Genomic DNA, 27,946 nt, shown 5'->3' with positions numbered 1-27,946 from the left:
AAACTTTAGAGATTGATATCTACACTTCTCACTACTTTCCCTCCTGAAGCTTCCCATATAGAACTATATTTTTTTTTTGTTTGCCCGAATTAAAGATGGCCGCCGAGTACCTCTGCCTAGGTCAGAAGGCACGCACTCACGCACCGCCCCCTTACCTTTGATTAATGCTACCACAAACCAGAAAAGCCAGACTAGCGTCCGTGCGCTTACTGATGACGTAATACGTCATCGACGTTCGATCTATCTATCTATCTATCTATCTATGTATCTATCTATCCATCCATCCGCTTTAAGTGCATATATGTGTGTGTGTGTGTGTTTTGTAAAAGGTGACGAGAAATTGTGGAGGCTGCGCGACTGGGAAACCAGAAGTTCTGCAGCCGAGGTTGGCCAGCGATAGCGCCAGGAGCGCGTACGGAGTGCGGGAGCGCGCTTGCGTGTACGGGCAGGGCCGGCGCGCGCAGAGAAGAAAGAGAGCGAGAAAGACGCGCGCGCGTAACTAGGAGTGCAAGCTGCAGAGGGTTTGGAGCGGCTCCCGGCCATGGAGCACCAAGAACAGCAGCAACTGGAAGCCGAGGAGGCGGTGGCGGCTGTGGGGCAGCAGGAGGGCAGCAGCAGCGGTGGTGGGAGCCTGGTGCGTGTCTGTGACTTGCTGCTGAAGAAGAAACGCCGGGAGCGGAGGAGGAAGAGACGGCGGCGGCCGCGTCGGGAGCAGAGCCGGGCCGGGAACAGCAGCAATAGTAGCAGCCGGAGCAGCAGCGACAGCGATGCCGGAGAGGAGGAGGAAGAGGAGGTGAGGCAGAGAGGGGAGACACACACACATAATCTGGATTCGTGATTATTGCTGTCAGCAACTGCTAACATTCGCGTTTAATATACTTCGGCGCCCTCCCCCGGGTTGGGAACGAGTTTAATCCTTTAGGCTTCGCCATTTGCCTGAGTATAGCAGAGCGGTTTATCTCTATTTGTTTTTCGTCCATACACTGATGCCCCTGGCGGCTGATCTCTTGTGACTGACGCACGTGCGTGGAAACATATGGATTTAAAAACTCACCTGTTTCTGTAATAGGTACCCGTACTTATTCCTGCCTGCGTGATTTCTTGTTTTTCAGTAGTGGGATGCATCCGGTATGCATGACTGGATCAGGTGTTTGCCCTCCATGGTGTGGGGAGTGATCCTATGCCATGGGGTGCCCCGGAGTCTTTTCTTTCGGGTTTATTCCAGGCTTGGCTGCAGGGGGCAGTGCGAGGCTGCGCGCACACACTCGCTTTCTTTCTCTCATCCTTGGGCAGAAAATCTCTGCTCCTCCCAGCCTGGCAGATCACTCTGGGAAGGCCTGCGGCCTCATCCTTATAAAAGCACTGCACCCTGGTAACACCACATGGGAGTAGTGTTGGAGACTATTGGGTCATGTATGTTTTTCTTTCTTTGCAGCCTGTGGCACAAACACTGGCAGAGCTAGTTCTTAGTATGTTTAGGGCAACAATATTGCTTTCTTCAAGCTATTAATTTGTAACGTGTGTGTATGTATGTATTATATATGTGTATGTGTTTTCTTAGATCACATACATAGTAAATATCTTCTTTACTGCCAAAATATATATTTTTCACCCTTTTTTGGGAAAAAAGGGGGTGGGTATTTTATCTCATGCTTATACCCACTCATTTAACAAGCTATCTCCTTTGCTGTGGTAGTTCTTAAGTTGTACATGCTGTATTATAAGATGTTGATAGTGTCTTTCTGAGCCTGAATGATGTTTGTGTGATGCTTGTGTAATAAGGTATCGGTTGCAATGCTTATGATCTTAAAACACCAATTTTTGCCTTACAACTACTTTTTAAAAGAGATCCAAGGAGATCTAGGAAAAGATGGGCCAACAGTGATCTGTATTGAAGCCAATATGGGTGTGGTTGCCCAGTCTTTCATAGATGATGCTGAAGCAATTAATGTATTGTTTGGTTTACAATTGTGCTGAGCGAGAGCTTCCTATAGCCTGAATCCACTTATTGGCAAACTGCTGGCACTACTGACTCTGCATGGAATTTTGAGGCAGGGGTACTTCAGTCACTTGAGCAGTTTGATTGGTTCCATGTTCTTGGGTGCTGTATGTTCATGTAATGTGTGCGATGCCTTCATGTGATTCCGATGCTGATCAGCAGAGCAGTACTCTCTTCCATAAGAGTGAGAATGCTTGTTGCTCAAGAAGAGGTGGTGTTAATGAATTTGTTTACACGAACTGTTTGCCTTATGTAAAATAAGTCTATACATTGTGCTCTACAGGAATCTGTAAACCTGTCCCCTGGAGTGCATGCATTATTTCATGTAATGCCAGGCTCCCTAAAGGGGGAAAGCCTATTTCAAAATGCCATTATTTATTTTTACTGATTTATAGTACATACTTAGTAATTACTACCATATGGTACCAGCCCCTTTTCAAAACACTATCTCCGTTCCCTTTCCTGCCCATGAATAAACATGAAGCTATAAAGAAAAATGAAGATACATGCAGAATTCCCCATAGAATCATTGTACTCACGTTTTCATATTTGAAGGAGAATTCTCAAGTGATGTTAACGTCAATCTAAAAATCATAAGCTTTAAAATGATATATAATGTGTGTATGCACAAAGCAGACCTTAAAATGTTATTTTCCTTAGCGTATTATATTAATGTGCAACTGCACTCCCCCCCCTCCCCCACCCCTACATGCTGCTTCCACTTGAAATATCCTATATAAATGTTCAGAACAATTATTACAACTAGTGAAGATGTGGTTAAATCCCATTTTATTCTCTGGCTTTAAATAAGGATGGTATGAGGCACTTTTTCCTCTGTGTGCTGAGCTTCTGCAGTAAGTGGGGTGTTGATAGTGCCCTTAGAGCCAGAGAGGAATATATTGCCCTTATATAAAAACAGAAAAGTTAGCTTTGTTTTGGAAATTTTTCATGGCAGTTTACTTGCCTTAGTTCTGCATTTTCGAAGCCTCATCATTTTCCTTGAGATTGCTGGTAACTACCCAACCTTGATTTCGTACATCTTGTAGAGCTATAAAAATGATTGAGTACTAGTTAGCAAATTTAAACTAGTGTTACACTGGCGGACCTTATGCCAGGAGCCAGGGTCACCTCTAGGCCACCTTGTGAGGTGCAGCCACGCTGGGCTTCATGTCTAGATGTCAATGGTTATGCTGTACCGGCCTAAAGATGATATCCCCATATGATTGGCAGCTGGGTGAGTGAATTATGTGTTCACACAGGTCTCTTGTTCTGTCTCCCCAGGTATTTACCTGTTTGTTCATTGTTCTGCTTCTACAGCAGCCTTTCTGTTTCTGTTGCTAATGCTGTTCATGCTTTTACTCTGTATAGTTTTATTGTTCTACTTCCAGCTTGGTGTCACATGCATGTGCACTGTTTTTGCTATATTTATAGGGTCTTTCATTTTCAGTTTAAACAGCTTTTCATCCATAAATTCCCAGATTTTTCCAAAAGTGACAATCTGTTTAAACCAAACTCACCCTAATTTTAGGCTGATGCAGCATTTTAAGGCCTACACTGGCCTGGAAACCAGTGTAGGTCAAAGCACTTGAGGCATTTCAAGTCCTGCTCCCCTCTCTCCCTAAGTAGCCAAAGTGCCTGCTACCTGGTGCTGCCAGCTAGCAAGCATTTAAAGTGGGCCATGACTACCTGAAGCACTTTGTGGCGGGCTCCCTGGCCCCACAGAAAAGAATGGGAGCCTCAGTAAGGTGCTGCCATAGGAGAGAGAGGAGAAACATACTAGTAAGGATGAGTGCTGTTGTGATGGGGAGGGGGGAAATAAGGAGATTCTCATTGGGGGTGTGGAGAGAGAAAGTGACATGTTAAGCAGGGGATAGGGGAAGAAATAGGGATGCTGCTGATTGGGTGTGTGGAAGAATCAACTTAATATTTTTGTTCTTTCTTCTGTCCACCAAAATAAACTGATACTTATCCAGAATAATGGTTGCATCTACCCAATGATTTTTCTCCCGGTTTTTTGTTCTTGTCGTAATAAACCCTGATAAATTCCCTTGAGGAATTTAAAAAATAAAAACCGACAATATTCAGTGCAGCTCTAAAGAGTTGCTCCCTGACTTAAAACCACAGATTCCTTGGTGTGTTCCTCGTTTTCAGTCAGCTCTGGCCAGCCTGAGTGATTTAGTTAATCTGGACAGGACTGGTGAATAATCCTTATTTTACCTGTCTTTATTTCTGTGGTCTAGACTTCTTTGTATTGCGTGTTGTTAAAGTTTAAAGAAGGTACTGTCCTCCGTCTGTGAGTAAAGACAGTTAAGCTATCTGTTTAAGCTGCACATAGGAGATGGAATACCCCCTCCACATTTATATATTTTATTTAAACAAAAAACTTTTCTATTCCGCCTATTCCGGTACTCGACCGTGCTAAACGGATCGCCACTTTAAAACATAAACAGTCATAACAACAAAACCATGTTAAGTGATCATAGCAAACCGCGATAATTAAAAAATGTTAAAACTTGTTGAAATAGACAAACTTCAACAAATTAGGAAGGTCTCCTTCCCTACCTACCCACCCGCCCTGCCCAGCTCAGCTCAGGAAGCTGTTGGGTTGTCTTGGATCCGGCAACAGCAGCAACGGGCATTCTGAGTGCAGGGCCTGTGAACCCGGCGTGTGCTGGCAGACCGTGCGCTGCTCCCTCCTTTTGCAAGCGCAGGCTTCCTCTTTTGGACAGGGAAGACAAAATGGATTGGCCAGTTCAGGTGTGGGGTGTGTGGGTTTTTTTTTTTCCCTCATAAATTCTCGTGCATTAATTGGGTCTATAACAGCTAAGGAACTTCAGTCATTTTGCCTGTGGAGGCATGTTAGGTCTGACTAGGTTAACCTGCATTTTGGCATTATTTTTGGTAAGGGGGGGGGGGGGAAGCCTTTTCTGAAAGGATGGGTTCCATGTTAATCAGAATGGGACCAGGCTGCTGGCGCTAATCTTTAAAAAAATAAGATGGCGGTGCAGCTTTTAAACTATATGATGGGGGAAGTGCATGGTTCAGAATGATTTATCTTTGAATGATACTGAGAGAGCAGGGAAACTAGGGTATCCCAGTAGAGAGGCTGCAATAAATGCTAAAAGGGACCAGGTCCCTTTTAAGTAAAGAGTAGACAGAAAAGAGATTCCAAATTACACCTGTTAACTAATAAGCAGGTTGTTAATACAAACAAAAAAAATACTTTGAAATGTCTAGGTGAATGCTAGAAGTCTAAAGACAAAAGAGTGTATAGCACTGGATGAAGGAGGAGATATAATTGGCATCTGAGACCTGGTGGAAGGAGGATAACCAATGGAACACTGTGATACCAGGGTCCAAATTATATTGAAATGATAGGATGGATCCCATTGGTGGAGAGGTGGTGCTATATTTTAGAGCAGTGGTTCTCAACCGGTGTGTCACGACACACCAGTGTGTCACCAAGTATACACTGGTGTGTCTCCACACTTCCCGGTCTCCCGCTGACCCAGGTGCTCCCCCTACCCGAGCAAAGTAGGTCCTCCACCTGGGCGTAAAATGCTCATAGACCGGGGGAAAGCAGCAGGAGAGCTGGAGTCAGCGGCACCGGCAAGCTCTCTTCTTCCCGCCCCTCCCTGCGGCCTGGAAGAGGAAATGGTGAGCAGCAGGTGCGTGCGCGGGAAGAAGAGACCATGCTGGTGCGGGCAACGTCTGCCCGAAGAAGGAGAAGAGAGGCCGCAGCCTGAAGAATGAGCAGCGTGGCTCGGAGAAAAACGAAGAACGTCAACCCCCAATGGGACTCCTTTCTCCGCGAGGGCTGAAAGTGAAGGAGGCTGGTGCTGCCTATAGGGTTGGAAGTGGAGGAGGCTGCTGCTGTACCTAGTTTTGGGGGGTGGTGAGTGAATGACAAGCATATGTGTTTGAGGTGCTGTGTGTGTGAGACAGCATGTATGTGTGATTGAGGCCTGTATATGTGAAAGAGCATGAATGGAAGTGTATGACTGAGAACCTGTATATGTAAGTTTATGATTGAAAACCTGTTTGTGTGAAAAAGTATGCATGTGTGATTGAGATCTTTTGTGTGTGAGAGAGATCATGTGCATGTATGATTAAGAGCCTGTGTGTATAAGTAAAAGAGAGACCATGTGTGCCTGTGTGATTGAGAGCTGGTTTAGGTGAGGGAGCATTTTAACAGTTACCTTTTTGAAGGTTAAATGCTGTCACAGTAGATTTCTTTAGTGTCCTCCCTCCAGTTAAGTCAGATTTGATCATGTTGTGGTCACTATTGTCAAGTGGCTTCAGCACGGTTACCTCTCACACCAAATCTTTGTTCCACTAAGGACTAGGTCTAAAATAGTTTCCCCTTTAGTTGGTTCTTATACCAGCTGCTCCATGAAGCAGTCATTTCATTCAAAAACTTTACCTCTCTAGCATGTCCTGTGACATTCTCCTAGTCAATACTGTGGTAATTGAAATTCCCCATTATTCCCCATTATTACCATGCTACTTATTGTGCTAGTCTTCCTAATTCCTAATTCCTTTTAGCATGTCCTTATCTGTCTGTTCATTCTGGCAGGTGGACAGTAATAAAATAGCAGTGGCAGTGTATTTCCCCTTGAATGAAAGCAAAGAAATCATTTTAATCTTTCCGCAATGGCCTTATCTTCTCTAAGTGCCCCTCTAACCCCTCAATCATCTAACGGTCCAACTGACTCCCTCACAGGCTTTCTGCTTGGGATCTATTTAAAAAAGATTTTACTGTGAGTTTTTGCCTCTACGGCCAACTTTTCAAATTCTCTCTTAGCCTGCCTTATCAATGTCTTATATTTAACTTGCCAACACTTATGCATTATCCTATTTTCTTCTGTTGGATCCTTCTTCCAATTTTTGAATGAAGATCTTTTGGCTAAAATAGCTTCTTTCACCTCCCCTTTTAACCATGTCGGTAATAGTTTTGCCTTCTTTCCACCTTTCTTAATGTGTGGAATACATCTGGACTGTGCTTCTAGGATGGTATTTTTCAACACTTTTTACCTTTGTAGCTGCTCCTTTCAGTTTTTCTCTAACAATTTTTCTCATTTTATCAAAGTTTCCCTTTTGAAAGTTTAGCACGAGAGCCATGGATTTGCTTACTGTCCCCCATCCAGTCATTAATTCAAATTTGTCCCCCAATCTACACTGAGACCTTTGCAAGTACTGCAAAATGCCGCAGCACGAGTTCTCACCGGCAAGAAGAAATATGAACACATCTCACCAACTCTGATGAACTTACATTGGCTACCAATCACACAAAGGATCAAATACAAAACATTAACTATTCTGCACAACGAAATCTACAAAGTGGACAATTCTTCCCTGGATCACATGATCAAACTACACAAATCACCTCGCTCTACAAGAATCACTAGCAAATTGCGATTAATCATTCCCCCCCTTACCTCTGCGAAACTATCCATCACCAGGAATAGAGCCTTCTCCATAGCTGGACCTAAGGAATGGAACTCAATCCCAAATTACCTAAGTTCAATCAGGGACTCCAAATCTTTCAAAAAAGAACTTAAAACATAGTTATTTAGACAATCATTCGCAGACTGAATAGAATAACCAAAGTCTGTATTTTGAAACTCTTTCACAGTATCAACCATAGTTTTCATTTCTCCTCACCCCGTTGTACCTATTACTTTAGCTCTATTCTTTTCCCGCCTCATTTATTTTTTCTCCACTATTTCCCTCGAAGCGTTTCTTTCTTTCTAATTAACCAATTCACCTTTGAATAAAATTCTCTAACACACCACTTCAATAATTCTAAATTTATTACCTTATTAACCAATTTCTCCTGTTAAATACCATCTACACCGATTTACAAATTGTTCTCTTTAAATCTGTTCTACTCTGCCTTTGCCGAGATGTTAATTACTATTTACTTGTAGATATGTGCGGTATGAACATGTTTTATGTATGATGTTGTTTAACTGTAAACCGGAGTGAAGGCATTATGCTAAACATCGGTATAAAAAAGAATCTAAATAAAATAAATATTATGATCACTATTGCCAAGCGGCCCCACCACCGTTACCTCTCTCACCAAATCCTGTGCTCCACTGAGAATTAGATTTAAAATTGCTCCCCCTCTTGTCTGTTCCTGAACCAATTGCTCCATAAAAATTTCATTTGTTTCAGTTTTCACTGAGGAAAGGTGTAAAAGATATACCCACAAACCAACAGTCCGAGGACAACACAATAAATGTAATCATAAAAATGGGATGAGTATCAGAAAGGGTTTTTGGTGCTTGATTTGAACTAATGCACAGGCTCATGCCCACAATGGGCTTTAATCAGTATACACAAAGGAGCACTTTAATTCACATAATCTGCTTTTTCCATAAAACTACCAACAATTTATTGTTAATTTTTAATTCTGTACCACATATAAAAATTATTTACTTATATTTTTATGTCTGACCTCTTCCTATGAAATTCATTTTTCACAGACCTTTTTCACTATTAAATTGAATATACTTATCTTACCTTCTCATACTGCTCTAAATCACTTGACCTGCAGGCTTTACAATTTTCTGCTATTATTGATCAAAGATAGCCACCCGAACACTGTTCCTTCAACTCCCACAAACTCCCAACATTGACAGTGTTTTAGCGAATGCCTTCTTCACTGGAACTTATTCTCTACAACAAAACACAAAACAAAAAACGTTAAAAATCCCAACTCATTTTCAAAAAGTTTCTATTTTTAACACCTCATGGCAACCCATTAATAGCAAACTCACTGAGACTTCCACAGCACATATACTCTTCAAAAAAATGGCAGAAAACGCTCACAGTTTGAACCTAAAGACACCTATTTAAACACACCATGCTGGATACTATTCATCCAATGAAAGGACCTTTTGATTCGAGTGATGATATACAGTTTTTACAAAAAAACTTCGATGGTATGCTACAAGATGTATCTTTGGTCACTATTGATAGTGTCTTTGTACACTAATATACCCCAAGATGCAACATTAGAGGTAATTTCACAAGTTTTGGAGAAAGCATCTGTCAATGACCAGATACCATTCCAATTTATAATGGATTTAGCGACTCTGGCTCTAAAAGAGAATTATTTTTTGTTTGATAAAGTTTATTACCAGCAAATTGGGGGAACGGCGATGGGAACAACAATGGCTCAGAGTTTAGCAAGTCTTCATGTTGGTGCTTTTGAGATGAAATGGTTATCACGATCACCATACCTACAGTACATAATATGTTGGAAGAGGTTTATTGATGACATTATAGTGTTGTAGAGGGGTGATCAGGGCTCCTTTGTACAATTCTTACAGTGGTTGAACTCTTGGGACCCTTGTCTGCAGTTTACCTCTAATTTTGATGGCACTAAAGTTTATTTTTCAGATATCACTATCTCAAAGAATTTGGATAATGGTTTCTTTTTTTCTATTTTTCAATAAGAAACTGATCGTAACACACTATTATGGAGCTATCATCCTCAAAGTTTGAAGGACAGTATCCCTTTTGGGCAATTCCTGCATTTGAGACGTTTGTGCTCATCTGTGCAGGAGTATAAGAACAGAGAATGCGAAATGCGGGAGCGGTTTCTTCAAAGAGGTTATCCTGTGGGAGTGGTAAACCGAGCTCTAAAACAGGCTCATTGGAATGATAGGGATGCCCTTTTAAATGTGATTAAAAAAAAAAGGATAAATCTGCAGGCAAGTTAATTTGTGTTTCCTTTTTCTCCCCAGATCTATAAATTAGTGGGCAGCATAAAGAGAAATTGGCATGTTTTACAACTACATAAGGTATCTGAAAAGCCACGGTTTCTGTATAAAAGAGGGAGGAATCTAAAAGATCAGGTGGTACGTTCTTGGTTTCAGGAGGAGAGAATTCATGATAATAGTGAAGGGGGTCATAATGCTTGTGGATCTTGCTCGGCATGTATGCAATTACACTCCAATATAAACGTACCCTTACTAAAACTGAAGGGTTTTCGACCGAAAGCATTTTCAACTTTTGTCGAGTAAGGTTATATATATTATTTGGTGTCCTTGCAAAACTGATTTATGGAGGGAAAAAAACAATGTGACCTTTGAAGACATGAATAATAGAGCACCGCAGTGCAATTAGATGTCAGAGTGGAGGTTCAACATTGTTTGGACTTAAATCATGTTTTTGAAAATTTGTTTTTCATGGTACTTGAAGTAGTGCGGTTTGAGAGGGGAGGTGATTGCAATCTCAGTTTGCAGTTGGAACAACACTGGATTTTTAATTTAGGGATGGCATGTCCTGAAGGGCTCAAAAAAAGATCTGGATTGGTCCATTTTTTTTAGGAAGGGAACAAAAAGTCCTTTGATTGGATGAATAGTATCCAGTGTGGGGTGCTTAAATAGGTATCTTTAGGTTCAAACTATGAGCGTTTTCCGCCATTTTTTGAAGAGTGTATGTGCTGTGGAAGTCACAACAGTGAGTATGCTGTTAATGGGTTGCCATGAGATGTTAAAAATAGAAACTTTTTGGGAATGAGTTGGGATTTTTAAAGTTTTTTTTTGTTTTGTTGTAGAGAATAAGTTCCCCTGAAGAAGGCATTCGCCGAAACATTGTCAAATGTTGGGAGTTTGTGGGAGTTGAAGGAGCAGTGTTTGGGTGGCTGTCTTTGATCAATAATAGCAGAAAATTGTAAAGCCTGCAGGAGGACAAGTGATTTAGAGCAGTATGAGAAGTTAAGATACGTATAATCAATTTAATAGTGAAAAGGTTTATGAAACTAATTTGATAGGAAGAGGTCAGTCTTAAATAAATAATTTTATATGTAGTAAGGAATTAAAAATAAACAAATTGGTAGTTTTGTGGGAAGAGTAGATGATGTGAATTAGTGTTTGTATATGATACTGGTTGAAGCCCAAGAGCCTATGGATTAGTTCAAATCGAGCACCAAAAACCTTTTCTGATACTCATCCCATTTTTATGATTTTGTGTTATCCTCGGACTGTTGGTTTATGAGATATTTGAATGAGGTATTTTGCCAGTTTTTTTTCATTGATTAGGTATCATTAAAGAGGTATACCCATGCCAGAAATGATATTCAAAGCTGATGATTCAGATGAACTGAAACACATCTGTGTACTTGGAAGATGTAATAGGGAAGATTGACAAACTGAAGAATAGCAAATCACCTGGACCAGATACATCCCAGCGTGCTGAAAGAATTGAAAAATGAAATTGCTGACCTGCTATTGGAGATTGGTAAACTATCATTAAAACTGTCTATGGTACCTGAAGATTGGAGGGTTGCCATGTAAAGCCAATTTTTAAAAAGAGAATAAGGGGTGATTCATGAAACTGCAGACCAGTGAGTGAAGTCTGCTAGGCAAAATGGTAGAAACTATCAACTAGCAACAAAAATGGTAGGAACTATCAACTAGCAACAAAATTGCTGAACATATAGATGGACATAGCTTAAATCCATACTGACTTAAATCCATACTGACTTAAATCCAACTAAGGGAAGCCTTGCCTCTCCAATCTGCTACATTTTTTGAGGGTGTAAATATGGATAAAGGTGAGCCAATTGAAATACTATATCTGGAGTTCCAGAAAGTGTTTGACAAAATCCTTCATGAGAGACTTCTTAGGAAATAAAAAAAAAAAAAATTGAGTTGGGGACAGTGTCCTATTTTGGATTACAAACTGGTTAAAAGACAGAAAATGGAGAGCAGGAATAAATGGTAAATTTTCCCAATGGGACAGGTGAATAGTGGAGTACCCCAGGGATCTGTTTTGGGACCATTGCTTTTTAATAAGTTTTTATATACCCTTGGCAGAATTTGTAAGATGCGTAGCATTTTAAGAAAAGATGAGTGATCAGACAAAACATGTGGTGTTTTTAATGAGTTTCAAATTAAACTATTATGCATCACAGAATACTATAAACATTAAACAAATACTAGCAATAGGAGGTGGAAAGGAGAAAGAAAGTTGAGAATTGTGGTGTGAGGGGGCCCGGAGGCCTTACTGGGGGTGTGCTGGATTTAGACAGCCCCGACGGCAGGTACTTCCGTGACATCGGTGGAAAGCGACGCCCAGGGACTACAAAATTTGCCCATTTATGGCACGTAGCCGCCGCCGGCGCATCGCTTTGTTACAACTTCAGCTGTAATTTTGTAACATTGTAATTTTTATACAGTTTTGCTATAATTAGTTTAAAAAGTTGGCTTTTTGATCTTTCTCCTTGAATTGAATCCTCTTTCTCATCCTTTAACTCCTTGAAGCCTCCTATTGGATTCAAGCAAGCATTGTGGTCTAAGATGTTTGTGTGCGCCCTATTTTCAACTGGGGAAAAAATCTTGCGAATGCCGTACTCCGCTTGCAAGAGAAGAGCGAGGGAGAGGATAGCTTCGGGGAGCCTCCCTCGTCTCAACTTGTGGTGGGCCCCATGGACACCCACATTCGTCAGGAAGCAGGAAAAACTCAGAGGATTCTTTGACGGGGGGAAGAAGAGCCCGAGGTCCAAATCTTTCCAGATTTATCTACACAAACAGAAGAGAAGGCAACAATTTTTATTGTTGAAACCACAAGTTGTTCAGCTGGGATTATTATTCTATTTAAAACATCCATGTAAATGTTTATTTAAATGTCAAGGTTTCTCGTATATATATTCTTTCAGCCCTCCCGATTAATCTTTCTTGGCTAATAAAAAACAAAACGTACCCAGCTTAATTCCGACCTCTAGCCCAGTAACTCTATAAAAGCTGTGTTTTAACATCGTGTAAGAAATATACCTGTCCCCTATATGGCCAAATTTTACTTATTTTTGGTATTTTGAAATCTATAAAATGAGACTGTGAAGTGCTTGGATCCAGATTGAGGGCTAGTTCATGTACTTAGTATGTTTAATATTGTTAATTTTCTCTTTTTTTTCTTGAAAGAAAGGAGTAAGATGCTTAATTTTTGTTACATAAATATGTGTGTGTGTGTGTATATGTGTGTGTGTGATTTTTGATATGCATTTCAATTCAAGTTTGATGCTTGAAATTTTGTAAAATTAATAAATAGAAAATAAAAAACAAATAGCAATAAAGGAAATAAAAAAAAAATGGCCCTGTTCAAAGTTTTGCATACCCTTAATTCTTAATATCGTGTATGGCCCCCTTTTTGCATCAATGATGGCTTGCAGTGTTTTGTGATCCTTGTGAATAAAGTCCTTTATTTTGCCATGTGGTAAAGCTGCCCATTCTTCTTGGCAAAAAACCTCCATATCCTGTAAATTTTGGTTGGCTAGCATGCACTGAATGTTTGAGTCACTTTGAGAAGGTCAATGATGCTGAGGTCAGGAGACTGTGATGGTCACTCCAGAACCTCCACTTTCTTCTGCTGAAGGGTCGACTTGGCCTTATGTTTCAGATCATTGTCATGTTAAAGTCCAAGTTACTTAACGAAAAATTTGAAAATTACAAGGAATGCTGTGCATCTTATTTTTAAAAAGGTGACTGGATTTACTTGAAGATGTGCTTGTGCTAATTCCATTCAGTTCTTTAGAGATAAGCCCACCACTCCAAATAGTATATTTCCAAATTACATTTTAAGTGGTAAAAAAAAAAAAAAGGTATTGTATCTGCTTATAAAAACTCTTTGGAGGGCCAGATATACTAACCCCCCCCCTCCCCAAAAGCTCAAACTGGCTAAAACTCTAGTACATTTGATCCTGAGTGTATGTATTTGTTTTGAATTTTTTTAAGCATTAACATTACAAACACTCGTTGAACTATAGTCTCCATGGGTATACGGAGCAAGAAGCTGATATCCAGATACATTGGGTTCACTATTTGGTGTTGTGTTGTAGAGGATGAGTTTTCGCTGGGATTGTTTGTAGCAGTGCATGGGAAGTTACCTCTTAACTCCCAAAGCAAAGACAGTCCTGGAGAGCTGAGAGCTCCGTGGTGTATTCCTCCTTCAGTCTCTCTTGCTGGTATTAAACAGGTACTGCCTTGCATACATGCATGTCAGTAAAATAGTTTAAAATCTGTTTTAAGTGGTAGCATCTTTTTTTTTTTTTTTGTTTTATTTTAGAGCAGGTGGCTCTCTGGAAGATCTTTCTTTGCCCGCTTCATCCTATCAGAAGCACACCCATGTCACGGTGCAGCCCCGGAGTGTGCATAGCAGACGGTCATATCAATTTACATTTTCTATAGTAATTTTTAACATTTTTTTTTTTTTTTTTTAATTCCAACCACATTCTGATGGGCTTTACGGGAGTGCACACACTGTCTCCTTTGTGGTGAAAGGTCTGTAGACATGTTTTTAACTCTTAAGATTGCATGAAACTTGCCAAATGGGAGGCACTAGTGGATTATCTGACATTAAGGAAATGGGTGCTGGCTTATTAAAGATGGACCCCTTAGGCAAAAAATAGGAGAAGAACTTTAAGCAGATCTGTACTATAGTGTCTTTTTTTTTTTCTCCTCCCCTTAGTTGATACTGTTATCACAACAGGCTATTCAGATCTCAGGTAACCTGGTGGAATTATCAGAGTTATCTCTTCCTGTCTGTCTACACCCAGGAGAGAAAGGAGCAAGTCCACAGCCATGAGAACAGACCCTTCCGGCTGTGTCAGAGAAAAGGGCCGGTGTTGGTGTCTTTCGTTGTGGAAATTCCTGGCAAGGCACAGCTTTGTGTGTGACCGCTTCTCTGAGCAGTGTTGTTGCCTAGAAAAAAAAGGAAAGAATGCATTTTTGGGAGGGGTGGTGGTAGGTTGAAGGAAGGCTTTCTTCCTGCGTCTGTGTCAGGTTACCTCCCTTCAGATACCCCGCAGATATGGAGAAGGGCTGAGCGTTGCACAGACTCTGGCCTAGGACAGGTTGAAGAAGGGCCAGGCAGGTCGCAGACAGGAACAGGAGCTAGTCAGGGATAGTTCACACAGAAGTGGGCTTAACTCAGAAGCTGGTTTTTGCAGGCCGGAAGCTGGAGCCCAGGTACAGATTCACAATGAAGCAGGTTTGAACAAAAGGCTGGATTCGCAGGCTGTAAGCTGGAATCAGTAGCATGTTCACAGTGAAGCAGATTTAAATATGAAGCTTGACTTGCAGACCAGGAACTGGAATCGGTAAGTAGCACTTGCAAAAGCAGCATCCTTCAGTTGCTGCGAGCAGCTTCCTGTTTCCCAGCAACCCTTTTAGCTGAGCCCCAGCCAGACCCTGTTGCCCAGAGGTGCAGCCTCCCAAGGCCCTCTGAGCCAGACTTCTCACTTGCCATTTCTGCTCACTTCAGGTGCTTGGCTGCTCTAGAGGTTAAGACTCCAGCCCTGCCAGTTCAAGCCCCCCGTCAGGATCCAGTCCCGATGATTTGTTGATGCTAGGTGTCCCATCCCCCTCCCCAAGTTGTTCCAGAGTATGAGCAGGCTGCAGGGCTCTCCCTTGTAGCAATGTACACATTGATTTTTCAGTTCAAAGGCCACAGAATGGTCTGGTTTCCTTGATTGGAATATGGAAGGTAACTGTTCTTGTAAGGCAATCAGATCTCGTGAATATTCACTGTGGATATCCCGAAAGCAAGGTGTGTATTTCTAGCTTTGGAGGATTGACAGTGAGGCATTGAAGAACGGCACCAGAACAATTCATCTTCTGAACACTGTGCTCTGCTTGGCACCAATATGCTTTCCCTATCACCTGGCATGTGGAAACCTGTTCTTCCTTTGCCCTGCACCTCCCTCCACCACCATCGGATTGAGAGATGTGTGGCGCATCTGGGACACTGGCTCTGCTCTTCCCTTAAGCCCTAAGGATTTGCTGCTGTTCTCTGCTGAATGGAGAGGATAAGAACATAAGAACATGCCATACTGGGTCAGACCAAGGGTCCATCAAGCCCAGCATCCTGTTTCCAACAGTGGCCAATCCAGGCCATAAGAACCTGGCAAGTACCCAAACACTAAGTAGATCCCATGCCACTGATGCCAGTAATAGCAGTGGCTATCTTCTAAGTCAACTTAATAGCTTTAGGCAATGCCAAAAAAAAAAAAAAGGAATTTTTGTTCCCATCAGCGTCTGCAATATGACCGCTGCTGAGCTGGAAGAGAGGCATCCTCTAATTGCAGAGAAACGGCTGAGAGGTTTCAGTTGTGGATTGCTATCACTCCCTGAGCCTGAAAGAAATCTTTTGCTACTATTGCTTAGACACTGGGTAAACAATCTGAGGTCAAGATTGGATGTAGGGGGGGGGGGGGGGGGGGGGGGGATTTCTACCAGTTTTCTGAAACTCTTTTGGATTAGGCATCTTTTCCATATGATCCTTATGGCTTTTACTTGAGGTGTGCACCAAGGGCTTAATCTTTCTTTGCACATGCAGTGAACCCGGTTTTGAAAATCTGTGATCTGTTTTGTTAAAGAAAAAGCAGCGAGGGCCTTACTGAGCTGCGATGATAACATGGGGGAAACACCGCACGAGAGGAGGAGTAAGAGGGACGAGGAAAGAGAGGGTTAAAAGAACAGTCGGGAAACAGGAAGACAGGAGTCACACAGAAAAGGGGGGGGGTCAACGGTCAAGTTCAAATTTGGGCAAGCTGATAGGGTAGAGAGGGTGACGTAGGATAGAAAGACATCAGAATTGGAAAGCTGCAAGAAGGAGAACAAGCTAACCATTCATCCCTATGTTACCCCATCCAGTTGGCAGATGCAGTGTTCACTCTACCGCTGCTTTGGTGCTTCTGTGACTATAAAAAAAATTCTTTGGTAGATGGATTCTCTTGGCAGTTGAGTTTTCATCTTTATTAGTCCTGTTGTGGAACTGTCTTTTCATCTACTTGGAAAAAAACACTCTGTAAATTTGTTTTCTCCCCTTCTCCCCCCCCCCCCCCCCTTCATATCCCTGAGGAATTCAGCAAGAGTTTTTGCTTCTTTTCCAGCTCTGATTTTCCTGACTTGGATGTCTTGGATTCTGTGTGTGATTCTTGGATTGATTCTTAGATGTCTGTGTGTGTGATTCTTGGATGTCTCTGTGTGAGATATAGCCTAAGGGAGAAGAAGCCAGCAAGAAGAATAGGTTCGCTGTTGTCTAGGTTGTCTAGCTGGATAGCGACTGATATGGCTGAACTCTGCCTTGTTTTTATACATACACAATGGTGCTGGGTAAAGGATGTGTTCCTCTTTTATACTTAAGTTTGTTTTTTGTTTTTGTTTGCAGAGCTGAAAAATCCTATAACTTTCTGGTGGTTCTGTTTTGGTATGGTTATCTACCTCTTATGATGTTTATGCAGTAAACCAAATCTTGGGCAAACGACAAATTGTATGGATTTATACCTTTTTAAATATATTAAAAAAAAAAAATGCTGCGCATAGATATGACCCAGAGCTTATTAACTACTTTGCTGCAATATATGGATAAGTTGAATGTTTATTCATGCGTTTGGCGGCAGTAGTGGGCTGCACAGAAAGCCTTCATAGAACAAGTGGGAACCTTGCAGTTCACTGGCTTTTAGACATTTTAAAATTGCCTCTTCAGCTTATTGTGGTCTTGGTTCTGTTTTATTTTCTTGCCTTGTTGGCCTTATTTTTCCCTCCTCTGTATGGGTAAAACTGTCGTCATAGGGGGCCATTTTTCAAATCGTGATGGGCCTTTATCGTGGGCTTTAGGGCGTTACTGCCCGCGATAACTACTGCATCGCGATGTTAAAATGTGAATGAGGGAAAGGGGAAGAGTTTGGGCAGACTTTAGTAAAACGAGGGGCCGGTAGCACTGCGGGCGATAATGTTTCGCACATTAACGCCGACAGTAGTGCTGGAAATACCTACGCGTTTTCTACTGGCGCCATGGGGCAACCGCAGCTTGTAATACCGCACCGCCGTGATGCGACTGGCTGCACACTTTTACCCTTCTCACCCCTTTTTTGGCCACGGGCGATCATATCGCTATAATTATAGTGAAATGATAAATCAAGGCCTTAGGTTTTTACATTTGTATCTGGAGTTTATTGCAGAATGTTATGTTTTGAGAGTTCAGCATTACTGTGCTTTTTGAGAAGCTACACTTTATATATCTGTTTTACAGAAATGTGAAGTGATATAGCATTGCCATTAGAAATGGTCACAAAGGAATCTTCCCACAAACCCAAAGCTAGCCAGTGTCCAAGTTTATTGTATATGAAGGGGAGCCAAGACCATGGGGATATTTTCTCCTTTGCTTGAGAATTTGAGGTATAAGAGAGACTTTTAAGAGATAAGGTTCAAGCATCAAATCATTTGCATCCCTCTAATTCTAGGTGGTTGGTGAAACAAAGAGCGTAATTGTCCACCCAAAATTTTATGGCAGTGTTTCTCAAGCCAGTCCTGGAGTTCCTTCTTGTCAGTTTTCGGGATGTCCATAAGGATTATGTATGAGAGAGTGGGATGCAGTGGATGCTTAGCATGCAAATCTCATGCATTTTCAGGGTGGATATTTTGAAAACTTGGCTAAAGAATACTCCACGAACAGCTTAAACACAGTTTTAGAGACGATTGGTTCCACAAAATTACTGTATTTAGAAGGAGACAGTTTTAAAATGTAAAGAATCATGGTTTCTGCTTCTTTGATAAGTTGGAATCAGAACCTGTCTCATGCCTCTGATGACCATAATTGAGAAACACTGAACCAGGAGATAGAGGGAAGTGGCAAGTGCCTGAAAGGGTAGAAAAGGAAGCTGAAATAGTAAGAATGCTTTAGGTTGGCATTATGGGAGAAGGCTTGCTTGCATCTGAAGTAGGATGAAGTATTCATGCTTTTGAGTCTGCGTGCTGAGTGCAGTAGTCCTGGGTGAGCCTTAGCAGCCTGAAGCTCTGGCATGACAACCCCCCCTTCACCTATTCTCATAGGTGAGATGAGCTGAGCTGAGTTCATTCCCATGTCTTGCTCTAAGATACTCACCCAAGTGCAGGGTGACCAGTTTTAGCTTGGAAGAATCCTTGTTGCCAGGCCAGACGTATAGAAGAGAAGCAGTGGCAGCTTCAGTGCAGGGGGGGGGGGGGGGGGGTGCCCATTCTATCAGGCTGCTGAGTAAGGAGAGGAAGGGGTAAGAGAGTGAAAAGAATTGGGAGAGGAGCAGTGCCAGGTAGAGCCCAGCAGCCATGGCTTCACGCAGGCCAGGGAGCACTGACTGCGGTCTGGTAGAAGGGGGGAGGAAGGAAGGATGTGGGAGGATTGAAGAGAAGGTGATGGGTTGGGGCGAGTGAGAGATGCAGACAGAGGTTATACAGCGGCAAGAGAAGAGTGTATGAAAAGAAACAAGGAAGACAAAATGAATTTGCACAGAGGAGGAGTGATGTGATTACAGAAAATAGACCAAACAAGATAAAATGAAGGAAGAAGTTGAGACCAATGATAAATCAAACAAACCCTGAATTTTTTAAAAATTCTGGTTAGGATTTCATGCTTTTATTTTCTTGTGCTTGTTAATTTGGCTTTGCTCCTTTAGGCTTTTTGAACCATCTCTGACTCCTCCTTTCCGTGATTCTGTCTGAGCTCACCCATCACTTTTTCTGACCTGCCCTCTTGAATGCAACATCTGTTTCCGGAGGCGACACTTTCTTGTGAATGACCCACATTTTGATTCAGAGTTGGGTGTGCCTGCTTTCTGCTTCTCTGTTTTTCTAGACATAAGTAACTGTTTTCACAGGTGCTTTTTGAGCCTGATGGAGGGCCATGAGCTGCCTCACAGTTTACTTGGAAATATTTGTACCATTTAATATGTGTGTGGTAAGAGATGTTGTGTGACCGAACAGGTGCTGGACATAATAGTGCAGTGACTCAACTGCAGTTTCAGCTGTTTAAGATTAGAAGCACACATCCCTAGTCCTTGAGGGCCACAGACAGAGCCGGTTTATGAGTAACTGAGCTAGCTATGCAAATTGACCGGATTCTTGTATCGGATGTATGCAGATGAATTTGAAGAATATTCATCATATGTACATGTGCTGCAAACCAGGCCTTTGACAATGAGGGTCATGCATATCTGAGTTAAAGATTGCATTTGTAATATTGCTTAGCTCATATACATCTCCTGTTGTCTCAGAATCAGGCAGTCAGGTGAAAAATGCCTTAAATGTGTTCTTTTTCTTCCTGGTAGAATAGTCCTTGTGCATGGAATTTCCCTCCTCCACAGCTGCTGGAGAAAGAGGACACACTTCTTATGACCTATCAGTGAGGGCAAGGCTGTTGCTAGTAGTCTATCTCCAGCAGCTGTGGACACGTGAAGGTGGCAGCTCCCAGAGCCTAGGTTTGGCCCCGGACTGGTAGAGCCCCTGTTGCTTCTGTGGATTGCAAACTGGTTAAAAGACAGGAAACAGAGAGTAGGATTAAATGGTCAACTTTCTCAGTGGAAAAGGGTAAACAGTGGAGTGCCTCAGGGATCTGTACTTGGACCGGTGCTTTTCAATATATATAAATGATATGGAAAGGAATACGACTAGTGTGGTAATCAAATTTGCAGATGACACAAAATTATTCAGAGTAGTTAAATCACAAGCGGATTGTGATGAATCGTGGGAGGACTTTGTGAGATTGGAAGATTGAGCGTCCAAATGGCAGATGAAATTTTAATATGGACAAATGCAAGGTGATGCACTTAGAGAAAAATAACCCATGCTGTAATTACTTGATGTTAGGTTCCATATTAGGAGCTAATCATCGGCTCAGTGTGCTGTGGCAATCAAAAAAGCAAACCATGTTAGGAATAATTAGGAAGGGATTGGTGAGTAAAATGGAAAATGTCATAATGCAGGGGTATTGCTCCATGGTGAGACCGCACATTGAGTGCAGTTCTTGTTGCCGCGTCTCAAAAAAGTTATAGTTGCACTGGAGAAGGTGCAGAGAAGCGTGATCAAAATGATAGACGATGGAATGGCTCCCCTGTGAGGAAAGGCTTAAGACGTTTTGGCTGTTCAGCTTGGAGAAGAGACAGCTGAGGGGGGATATGATAGAGGTCTAAAATCATGAGAAGTCTAGAACTGGTAAATATGAATTGGATATTTACTTTTGCGTAGTAGGACTAGGGGGCACTCCATGAAGATAGCAAATAGCACATTTAAAACAAATCGAAGAATTTTTTTTTTCACTCAACCCACAATTAAGCTCTGGAATTTGTTGCCAAAGGATGTGGTTATGGCAGTTACTGTAGCTGGGTTTAAAAAAGGTTTAGATAAGTTCCTGGAGAAGTCCATTAACTGCTGTTAATCAAGTTGACTTAGGGACTAGCCATTGTTATTACTGACATTAGCATAAAATCAATTTAATGTTTGGGTACTTGCCGGGTACTTGTAACCTGGATTGGCCACTGTTGGAAATAGGATGCTGGGCTTGATGGACCCTGTCTGTTCCCAGTATGGCAACTTCTTATGGTCTTATGTTTTAGTATCTATGAGGGAAGGAGAATACTTACACCTTTGCCAGAGGCTATTTCCATATTCCCATTCAGTTGTCCCACCAGAGACCCCTAAGGTTCTGCATACTGGGGCCAGCATTTTCAGTTTCAGGCATTACCCTTTGGTCTACTAACAGCCCCCAGGACCTTTACCAAGGTCATCATGGTACTAGTGGCAGCCACTCTCCACAACAGGGCATAATGGTGCATCTGTACTTGGACTAATGGCACAGCCACATCAATCCACATATTACTCCCACCCTTAAAGATCTTCACTGGCTCCCGATATCCTTGCGCATCCACTATAAAACCCTTTCTATCATTCACAAATCTATCTTCAGACACAATTCCAATTGGCTAGATGAGCCATTCCGCCTCACACTCTCTAACCGCCCCACCAGAGCAACCAATAAAGGTGCCCTCCACATGCCATCCCTCAAGAAGGCACACCTAACATCCACGAGAGATCGAGCCCTCTCCATTGCTGGTCCTACCCTCTGGAACTCACTACCCACGAACCTCCGTCTTGAGCCTTGTATCATCAAATTCAGATCCAAATTAAAGACTTGGTTCTTTAAACAGGCCTACCTTGAATAGACCCTCGCACTCTTATTCCTTGTTGCAACTATACTTGACCGGAGCCTATGTATAAAGTTAGGTTACTTTGTTTACCAGGCTTTGCCACTTGTTACATTTTTTACATTGTTTACCTATTTTTTTGCACTTGTTTGCTAGCTCCTAACTATCGCTCTTGTTCCTTCTAGTCTTGTTCCTTCTAGTCTAGTCGTCTTCTTCAATCGCTGGGATCAGAGCGAGAGTGTGCTAGGCCTGCGCAGCCGATGCCAGAGACCTGCCAGAGTAAGGCTTCAATTACCTCACTTACCCCCAGCCGCTCAAAGCGCCGACCGCAAGGCAGCACTCCTCATCCATCGGAGACCGACGCCTTGAACTAGGCCCTCTTCCGGGCCAGCAGCCAATCAGCAGAGCCTGTGGGGCAGCCAATTGGGGGACAGCTCAGTCGGCCCTTTAAACCCACGCGGCAGCTAGGCTCAGCCTCTTCTTCAATCGCCGGGATCAGAGCGAGGGCATGCTAGGCCTGCGCAGCCAGCGCCAGAGACCTGCCGGGGTAAGGCCTCAATTACCTCACTTACCCCCAGCTACTCAAAGTGCCGACCGTGAGGCAGCACTCCCCATCCATCGGAGACTGCCTCGAACTTGGCCCTCTTCCGGGCCGGCAGCCAATCAGCAGAGCCCACGGGGCAGCCAATCGGGGGACAGCCCTGTCGGCCCTTTAAACCCACGTGGCAGCTAGGCACGAGCGTCGCGCGCCAAAGAGGCAGGCCCCTTTGTGCGCCCCTTTGTGCGCCACTGTAGTGCTGCCTCAGCCCTTTCCTTGCCGCAATCACAATCTCTCATGTAGGCATTCGCTCCAGACTTCTTTATACCAACTACTTCCCTCCAGCTTCCCAGGCCGGCAGACAACCAATGCACCCCAACTGCAGCTCAGTCCAGCATTCATCACCCTTTCCTAGCTTTCATACCCACCATCTAAATCAAACTGACCCCAGCACTCATACTGCACTTAACCAATTCCAGCACTCATCCAGCTTTCCTCCTTCATGCAATTAGTTCCAGCACTCAATTCTGCACTCAACCTGTTACTTCGTACGTCCCAGTGCAAGACCTAGTACCCAACAGTACTTACCAGTCAACATCTTCTCCAGCAATCCAAAGTAGTCAGCCTAGTCTGATTGAGACAACCTATCTCCCAGCCACCACAGATACGTCAAGGCCTCACAACGCCCTCCCGAGGCAACTCTTGACTACGTAAGCACTCAAGCCTTCTTCTTAAGATGCAAAAATACTCAATACCTATCCTACACCAAAGCTCCTCTACTAAGATGAAATTACCAATGCAGCACCAAAACCAATCCTGTAGAAATCTCATTTGGTTATGATCTCCCCTTTTACCCAATTCCTTGGACCCTCCTTATTCACTCTAACACTATTCAATGCTCAATCGATCACCAAGAAAACCCACATCCTACACGACTACCTACTTGACTCCAAACCAGACATTTGTGCGATCAGAGACCTGGCTCAAGCCGACAGATGCAGTCTTAATAAATCAGCTTCCCGCTCACCTAAATGACATCTTCTCAATTCCTAGACAAAGGAAAAGAGGGGGAGGACTTCTCTTAGCGGCCAAAAAAGATTTTAATCTCACCCTACAACCTATCAATACAATATCTAAACTAGAGGTAGGCCTGTTCAAATCCAAATCACTCCAAATCCTCCTCACATACAGCCCCCACCACCCCCCCCCAATTTCCTAGACTCTGATGCCTCGCCTCTAGTGGAAATCATAGCCAAATACCTCATCTTGGATTCCCCAGCTATCATCCTAGGGGACTTTAATTTACACATCGATACCAATCCTCTTTCATCCAACTGCGAAGCTTTCTTATCCTCCCTCACGGACATGGGATTCAAACAACTCGTCAACCAACCCACACATAAAGCAGGTCATACACTCGATGTGATCTTCACAAACACCAGCTTCATACAGCATTCACCCCCCTTATGTCTCCCAGTTCCATGGTCAGACCATTTTATTATCACCTCTACTCTCAGGATGATAGGAAGATCTTGTACACACCCTCTGCTCACCACACTGCACTACTGGAAATCCTGCTCCTCAGAAGCCCTCAACAATTCACTGGTCAAAGAACTTCCCAACCTGGATCTATCAAACCCTAACGCAGCCATACTCTCTTGGCAAAACATTACAGAAGCCATAGCTAACAACTTATGCCCCCATTTGACAAAGAATATCAACCCTGCTCAGAAAAACAAACAACCATGGTTCTCAACAAGACCTGAAACAGAAAGAAAAGAAATGGCAGAAAACCCCCAACCCCAACTCTCTAGCCATATATAAAGCTGCTCTCCACTATTAAAGAACTGCGACACTACGAACAAAGAGATTTTTAAGCCCTCCGAATCCATGATCTGATATTCGACGCGAAGGCTCTCTTCTCTTACGTTTCGGAACTCACTAAAACAGCCACCTCATCTATTCCTGATGACCTAGCCCAATCGAAAGCCAATGATCTGGCCCTCTTCTTCCAGAATAAAATCTCCAACACTCTAACTAGATTACCTTCCAGCCCTAACACACCACCTGTGGCTTCTTCCTACCTCCATAACTCGGAAGCTGTGTTGGAATCCTTCAAACCTACTTATACTATAGAGATTGAAACCATTCTAAAAAGAATGAAACCCTCCACTCACCCTCTAGACCAAATTCCATCCAAATCACTACTTCTAGTACCGGACTCCATCTCTAAATATCTAGCAGATATCAACTGCTCACTCTCACAAGGATTCTACCCGGATGCTCTCAAATTGGCTACTCTCAAACCCATACTCAAGAAATCGAGCCTGGACCCTGCGACCCTAACAATTATCACCCTATTTCCAACCTGCCGTTTGTAGCCAAGATCATGGAAAAAGTGGTAAATAATCAACTATCAAAACTATCTGGAAGAACATAAAATTCTCTATCCGTCACAATACGGATTCTGTAAATCACATAGTACTGAAACCCTCCTCCTCTTTCTCTTAGACCACACATGCATGGGCCTTGACAAAGGACACTTCTTCCTGCTAGTGCTCCTTGATATCTCCGCAGCGTTCGACACAGTAAATCACTCCACCTTATTATAGCGGCTATCAGATATAGGAATCACAGGATCCGTTCTCAGATGGTTTGACTCATTCCTCAGCAATAGAGGCTATAAGGTTAAAATCAATAACAAGGAATCACCACGCACCAATTCTCCACACGGAGTCCCCCAAGGCTCCTCTCTATCTCCCACCTTGTTTAATATCTATCTCCTCCCTCTCTGCCAACTGCTCACAACTTTAAAACGGAAATTCTATATATACGCAGACGACGTACAAATTTTGATTCCTGTAACTGACTTGTTGGCAACAGCAGTCAAACAATGGGACACTTACCTGCAAACGATCAACCTTCACCTTACAGGCCTTAACTTGGTACTTAACACTGCCAAGACAGAACCCCTGCTTATCACTCCAGAAGATGGTCATCACCAACAACAGTCGCTTGCTAACATCCAAATCTCTCATGCAAGAGACCTGGGAGTCATAATCGATAGACACCTGAGCTTAAAGAAGTTCATAAACCACACTACCAAGGAGTGCTTCTATAAATTACAGGTGCTCAAAAAACTCAAGCCTCTACTATACCATCATGATTTCAGATCTGTTCTCCAGGCTATCCTGTTCTCCAAGGTTGATTATTGCAATTCTATTCTACAAGGTCTCCCAGCATCTACGAAAAAAACCCCTCCAGATGCTTCAAAATGCGGTGGCGAGAATCCTGACGAATACTAATCGGAGAGAGCACATTACACCTGTACTAAAGGATCTGCACTGGCTCCCAGTTAACTTTAGAATACTTCACAAATCGCTCACTATTATTCACACAAGCATCCACCATCAGACCCCCCCCCTTGACCTGCTATATCCGCTCAAACTACACTCTACGGCTAGACCTATAAGGGAAGCTTACAAGGGATCTCTACACGCCCCCCCCCCCCCAAACAAAGTTGTGCACCGATCAACAATCAGAGATCGGGCATTCTCAACAGCAGGTCCCTCCATCTGGAATGCCATACCCCCGGACCTCAGACAGGAAACTTGTCTCCTAATTTAAAAAAAACAACTCAAGATTTGGTTGTTCGGTCAAGCCTTCCCCTGTTCCTAGACTAGCATTACTTTTACAGAATCTAAACTAGCATTTCGTTTGCAAAACCCAGACAAACATTACGTTCACATAACCATGTCATAGTTTAGAGGTAGGCTATTCAAGCCTCCCCACACACTTATCTGTATTTAGTTTTATTATCGTTCTCTCCCCCTCTTCATTTCCAATTCCCAGTTGTATTCCCTTGTTTTATTGTAACTTGACACTTCTTCTAATTACGGTTTCATGTTTAATGTTATTGTTATTGTTAAGATCTTTGTTCTCTGTAAACAGAGTTGATTTGATTTGTATCAAGAAAGTCGATATAAAAAAGCTCTAAATAAATCCTGGAGAGTCATCAAGCCTTGGAGACTAAAGTTTGGCTTCTGTAGTAAACTACAAAGAGCAATCTAGAGCCCCCTCAGACCCTGGCATTCTTAGGGCGCTCATTTCGATATGAGACAGGGAGGTTTTGCTGTTGCCCAACAAAATAGCCAAGTTAACAGACCAGGCCCTGGCCTTCCAGCCTCAGGAGTCCCCCAGAATGTGAGATTATATCCATTTTCTCGTCCTTGTGGTATCCTTGCTGGACCTGGTCCCATGGGCCAGGGTGCACATATGGCCACTTCAGCAGTCCATGTTGTCATATTGGTCACCCTCCTAGGATTACCAGGTTTGTCTCGGTTTCCTTGAGGCTAAGGAGAAGTCTGGATTGGTGGCTACAGCCCTCCAGCCTGCAGAAAGGGATAGCCTTAGGATCTCCCGACTGGGTCTTAAGTAAAGACTGACACTGGCTAGGAGGGATGGGGGAGGCGCGCTGTCGGGGCCAACTGACCCAAGGGCACTGGTCAGAAGAAGCAGCGTCATGGTTACTAGGCTAGAGACAAAGAACCAGCAGGCTGGTTCTGCAATACATCCTCCCATTATTAAGGGAGAAGGCTGTCTTGGGTCTTGTCGCACAGCACCATGGCAGTGTCGAACGTAACAGGCACTCTCAGCCTCATGGTAACGCAGGAAGCGGCCCAGTTGTTCGAGTGGGCAGAGGAAAACCTCAGCCTCTCAGCATACTACATGTCGGGGAAGGAGAATTTTCAAGCCAGCTTTCTAGGCTGGACCCAGGAGAGTGGGAACTAGGTCTGGAAGTCTTTCAAGTGACAGTGGATTGATGGGAGTTACCTGAGCGCACAGATCTCATGGTGATACGGTCAAACGCCGAGGCTGACACATGCGTCAAGTCGCAGTGTAGAGTTTGGTTCCAGCAGCATAGAAGCACTTTTAGTCTTGGCTCAGCCTGCTGTATATTTTCCCATTATGGGAAGCATGCTTTTTCTCTTTTCCTGTTGTCTATCGGAGTATCTTCCAGTACCAAGAGGAAAAATGGGTGAAAGGTGATCTGGGTGTAGGGAGGGGAGGAAGAATGTTCTTGGGGGGAAATGGAACCGCATTTGGAGAGGGGGTGAGAAAATGGGGAAAGAGGAACATCATGGTGAGGAGGAGGGAGAAGATGAATGGGGTTGAGGAGCAATGTTCCCTCTAAGGTTTGGTGGCATGTGTGCAAAAATTGAAACTAATGTGCAAAACTTTCATGTCAATTTTATTGTGCAAAATTTCTCAACATATGATTCAAATATGAACATTTGCAGAAAGCTGAAAGAGAAAACATTACATTACATCAACCGTAGAAGTATTTCGTCATCCTTTGCAGTTCTTCCAAAATGAATACACATCGTCCAAATTAACTGCTTGTCCTGACATTAAATATAGTTTTATCCTAATGAGGTTG

At 43.0% G+C, this 27,946-nt stretch overlaps 2 protein-coding genes across 6 annotated transcripts in view; one reads left to right on the top strand and one right to left on the bottom strand.

Moving 5' to 3' along the window:
• The window catches only part of LOC115090109 (afamin-like), an 85,801-nt gene extending 84,469 nt beyond the window's left edge, over positions 1-1,332 (bottom strand). Inside the window, exon 1 of the mRNA XM_029598820.1 lies at positions 1,055-1,332. The gene's annotated coding sequence lies outside the window, so the exon portion shown is untranslated. The remainder of the gene's footprint in view (positions 1-1,054) is intronic.
• Positions 334-27,946, top strand: part of ANKRD17 (ankyrin repeat domain 17) — a 488,939-nt gene continuing 461,326 nt past the window's right edge. For 3 of the 5 annotated variants that reach the window (XM_029598806.1, XM_029598799.1, XM_029598782.1), the window contains exon 1: positions 334-793. In XM_029598806.1, coding sequence (XP_029454666.1) covers positions 542-793 — 252 coding nt within the window. In that variant the 5' untranslated portion in view covers positions 334-541. The remainder of the gene's footprint in view (positions 794-27,946) is intronic. The other 2 variants (XM_029598771.1, XM_029598762.1) reach the window with 1 other exon arrangement.

Source organism: Rhinatrema bivittatum, chromosome 1 (genome assembly GCF_901001135.1).
Source record: "Rhinatrema bivittatum chromosome 1, aRhiBiv1.1, whole genome shotgun sequence".
NCBI classification, from domain to species: domain Eukaryota; kingdom Metazoa; phylum Chordata; class Amphibia; order Gymnophiona; family Rhinatrematidae; genus Rhinatrema; species Rhinatrema bivittatum.
The sequence above is the reverse complement of the archived record's forward strand: the minus strand, read 5'-3'. Positions and strand labels throughout refer to the sequence as shown.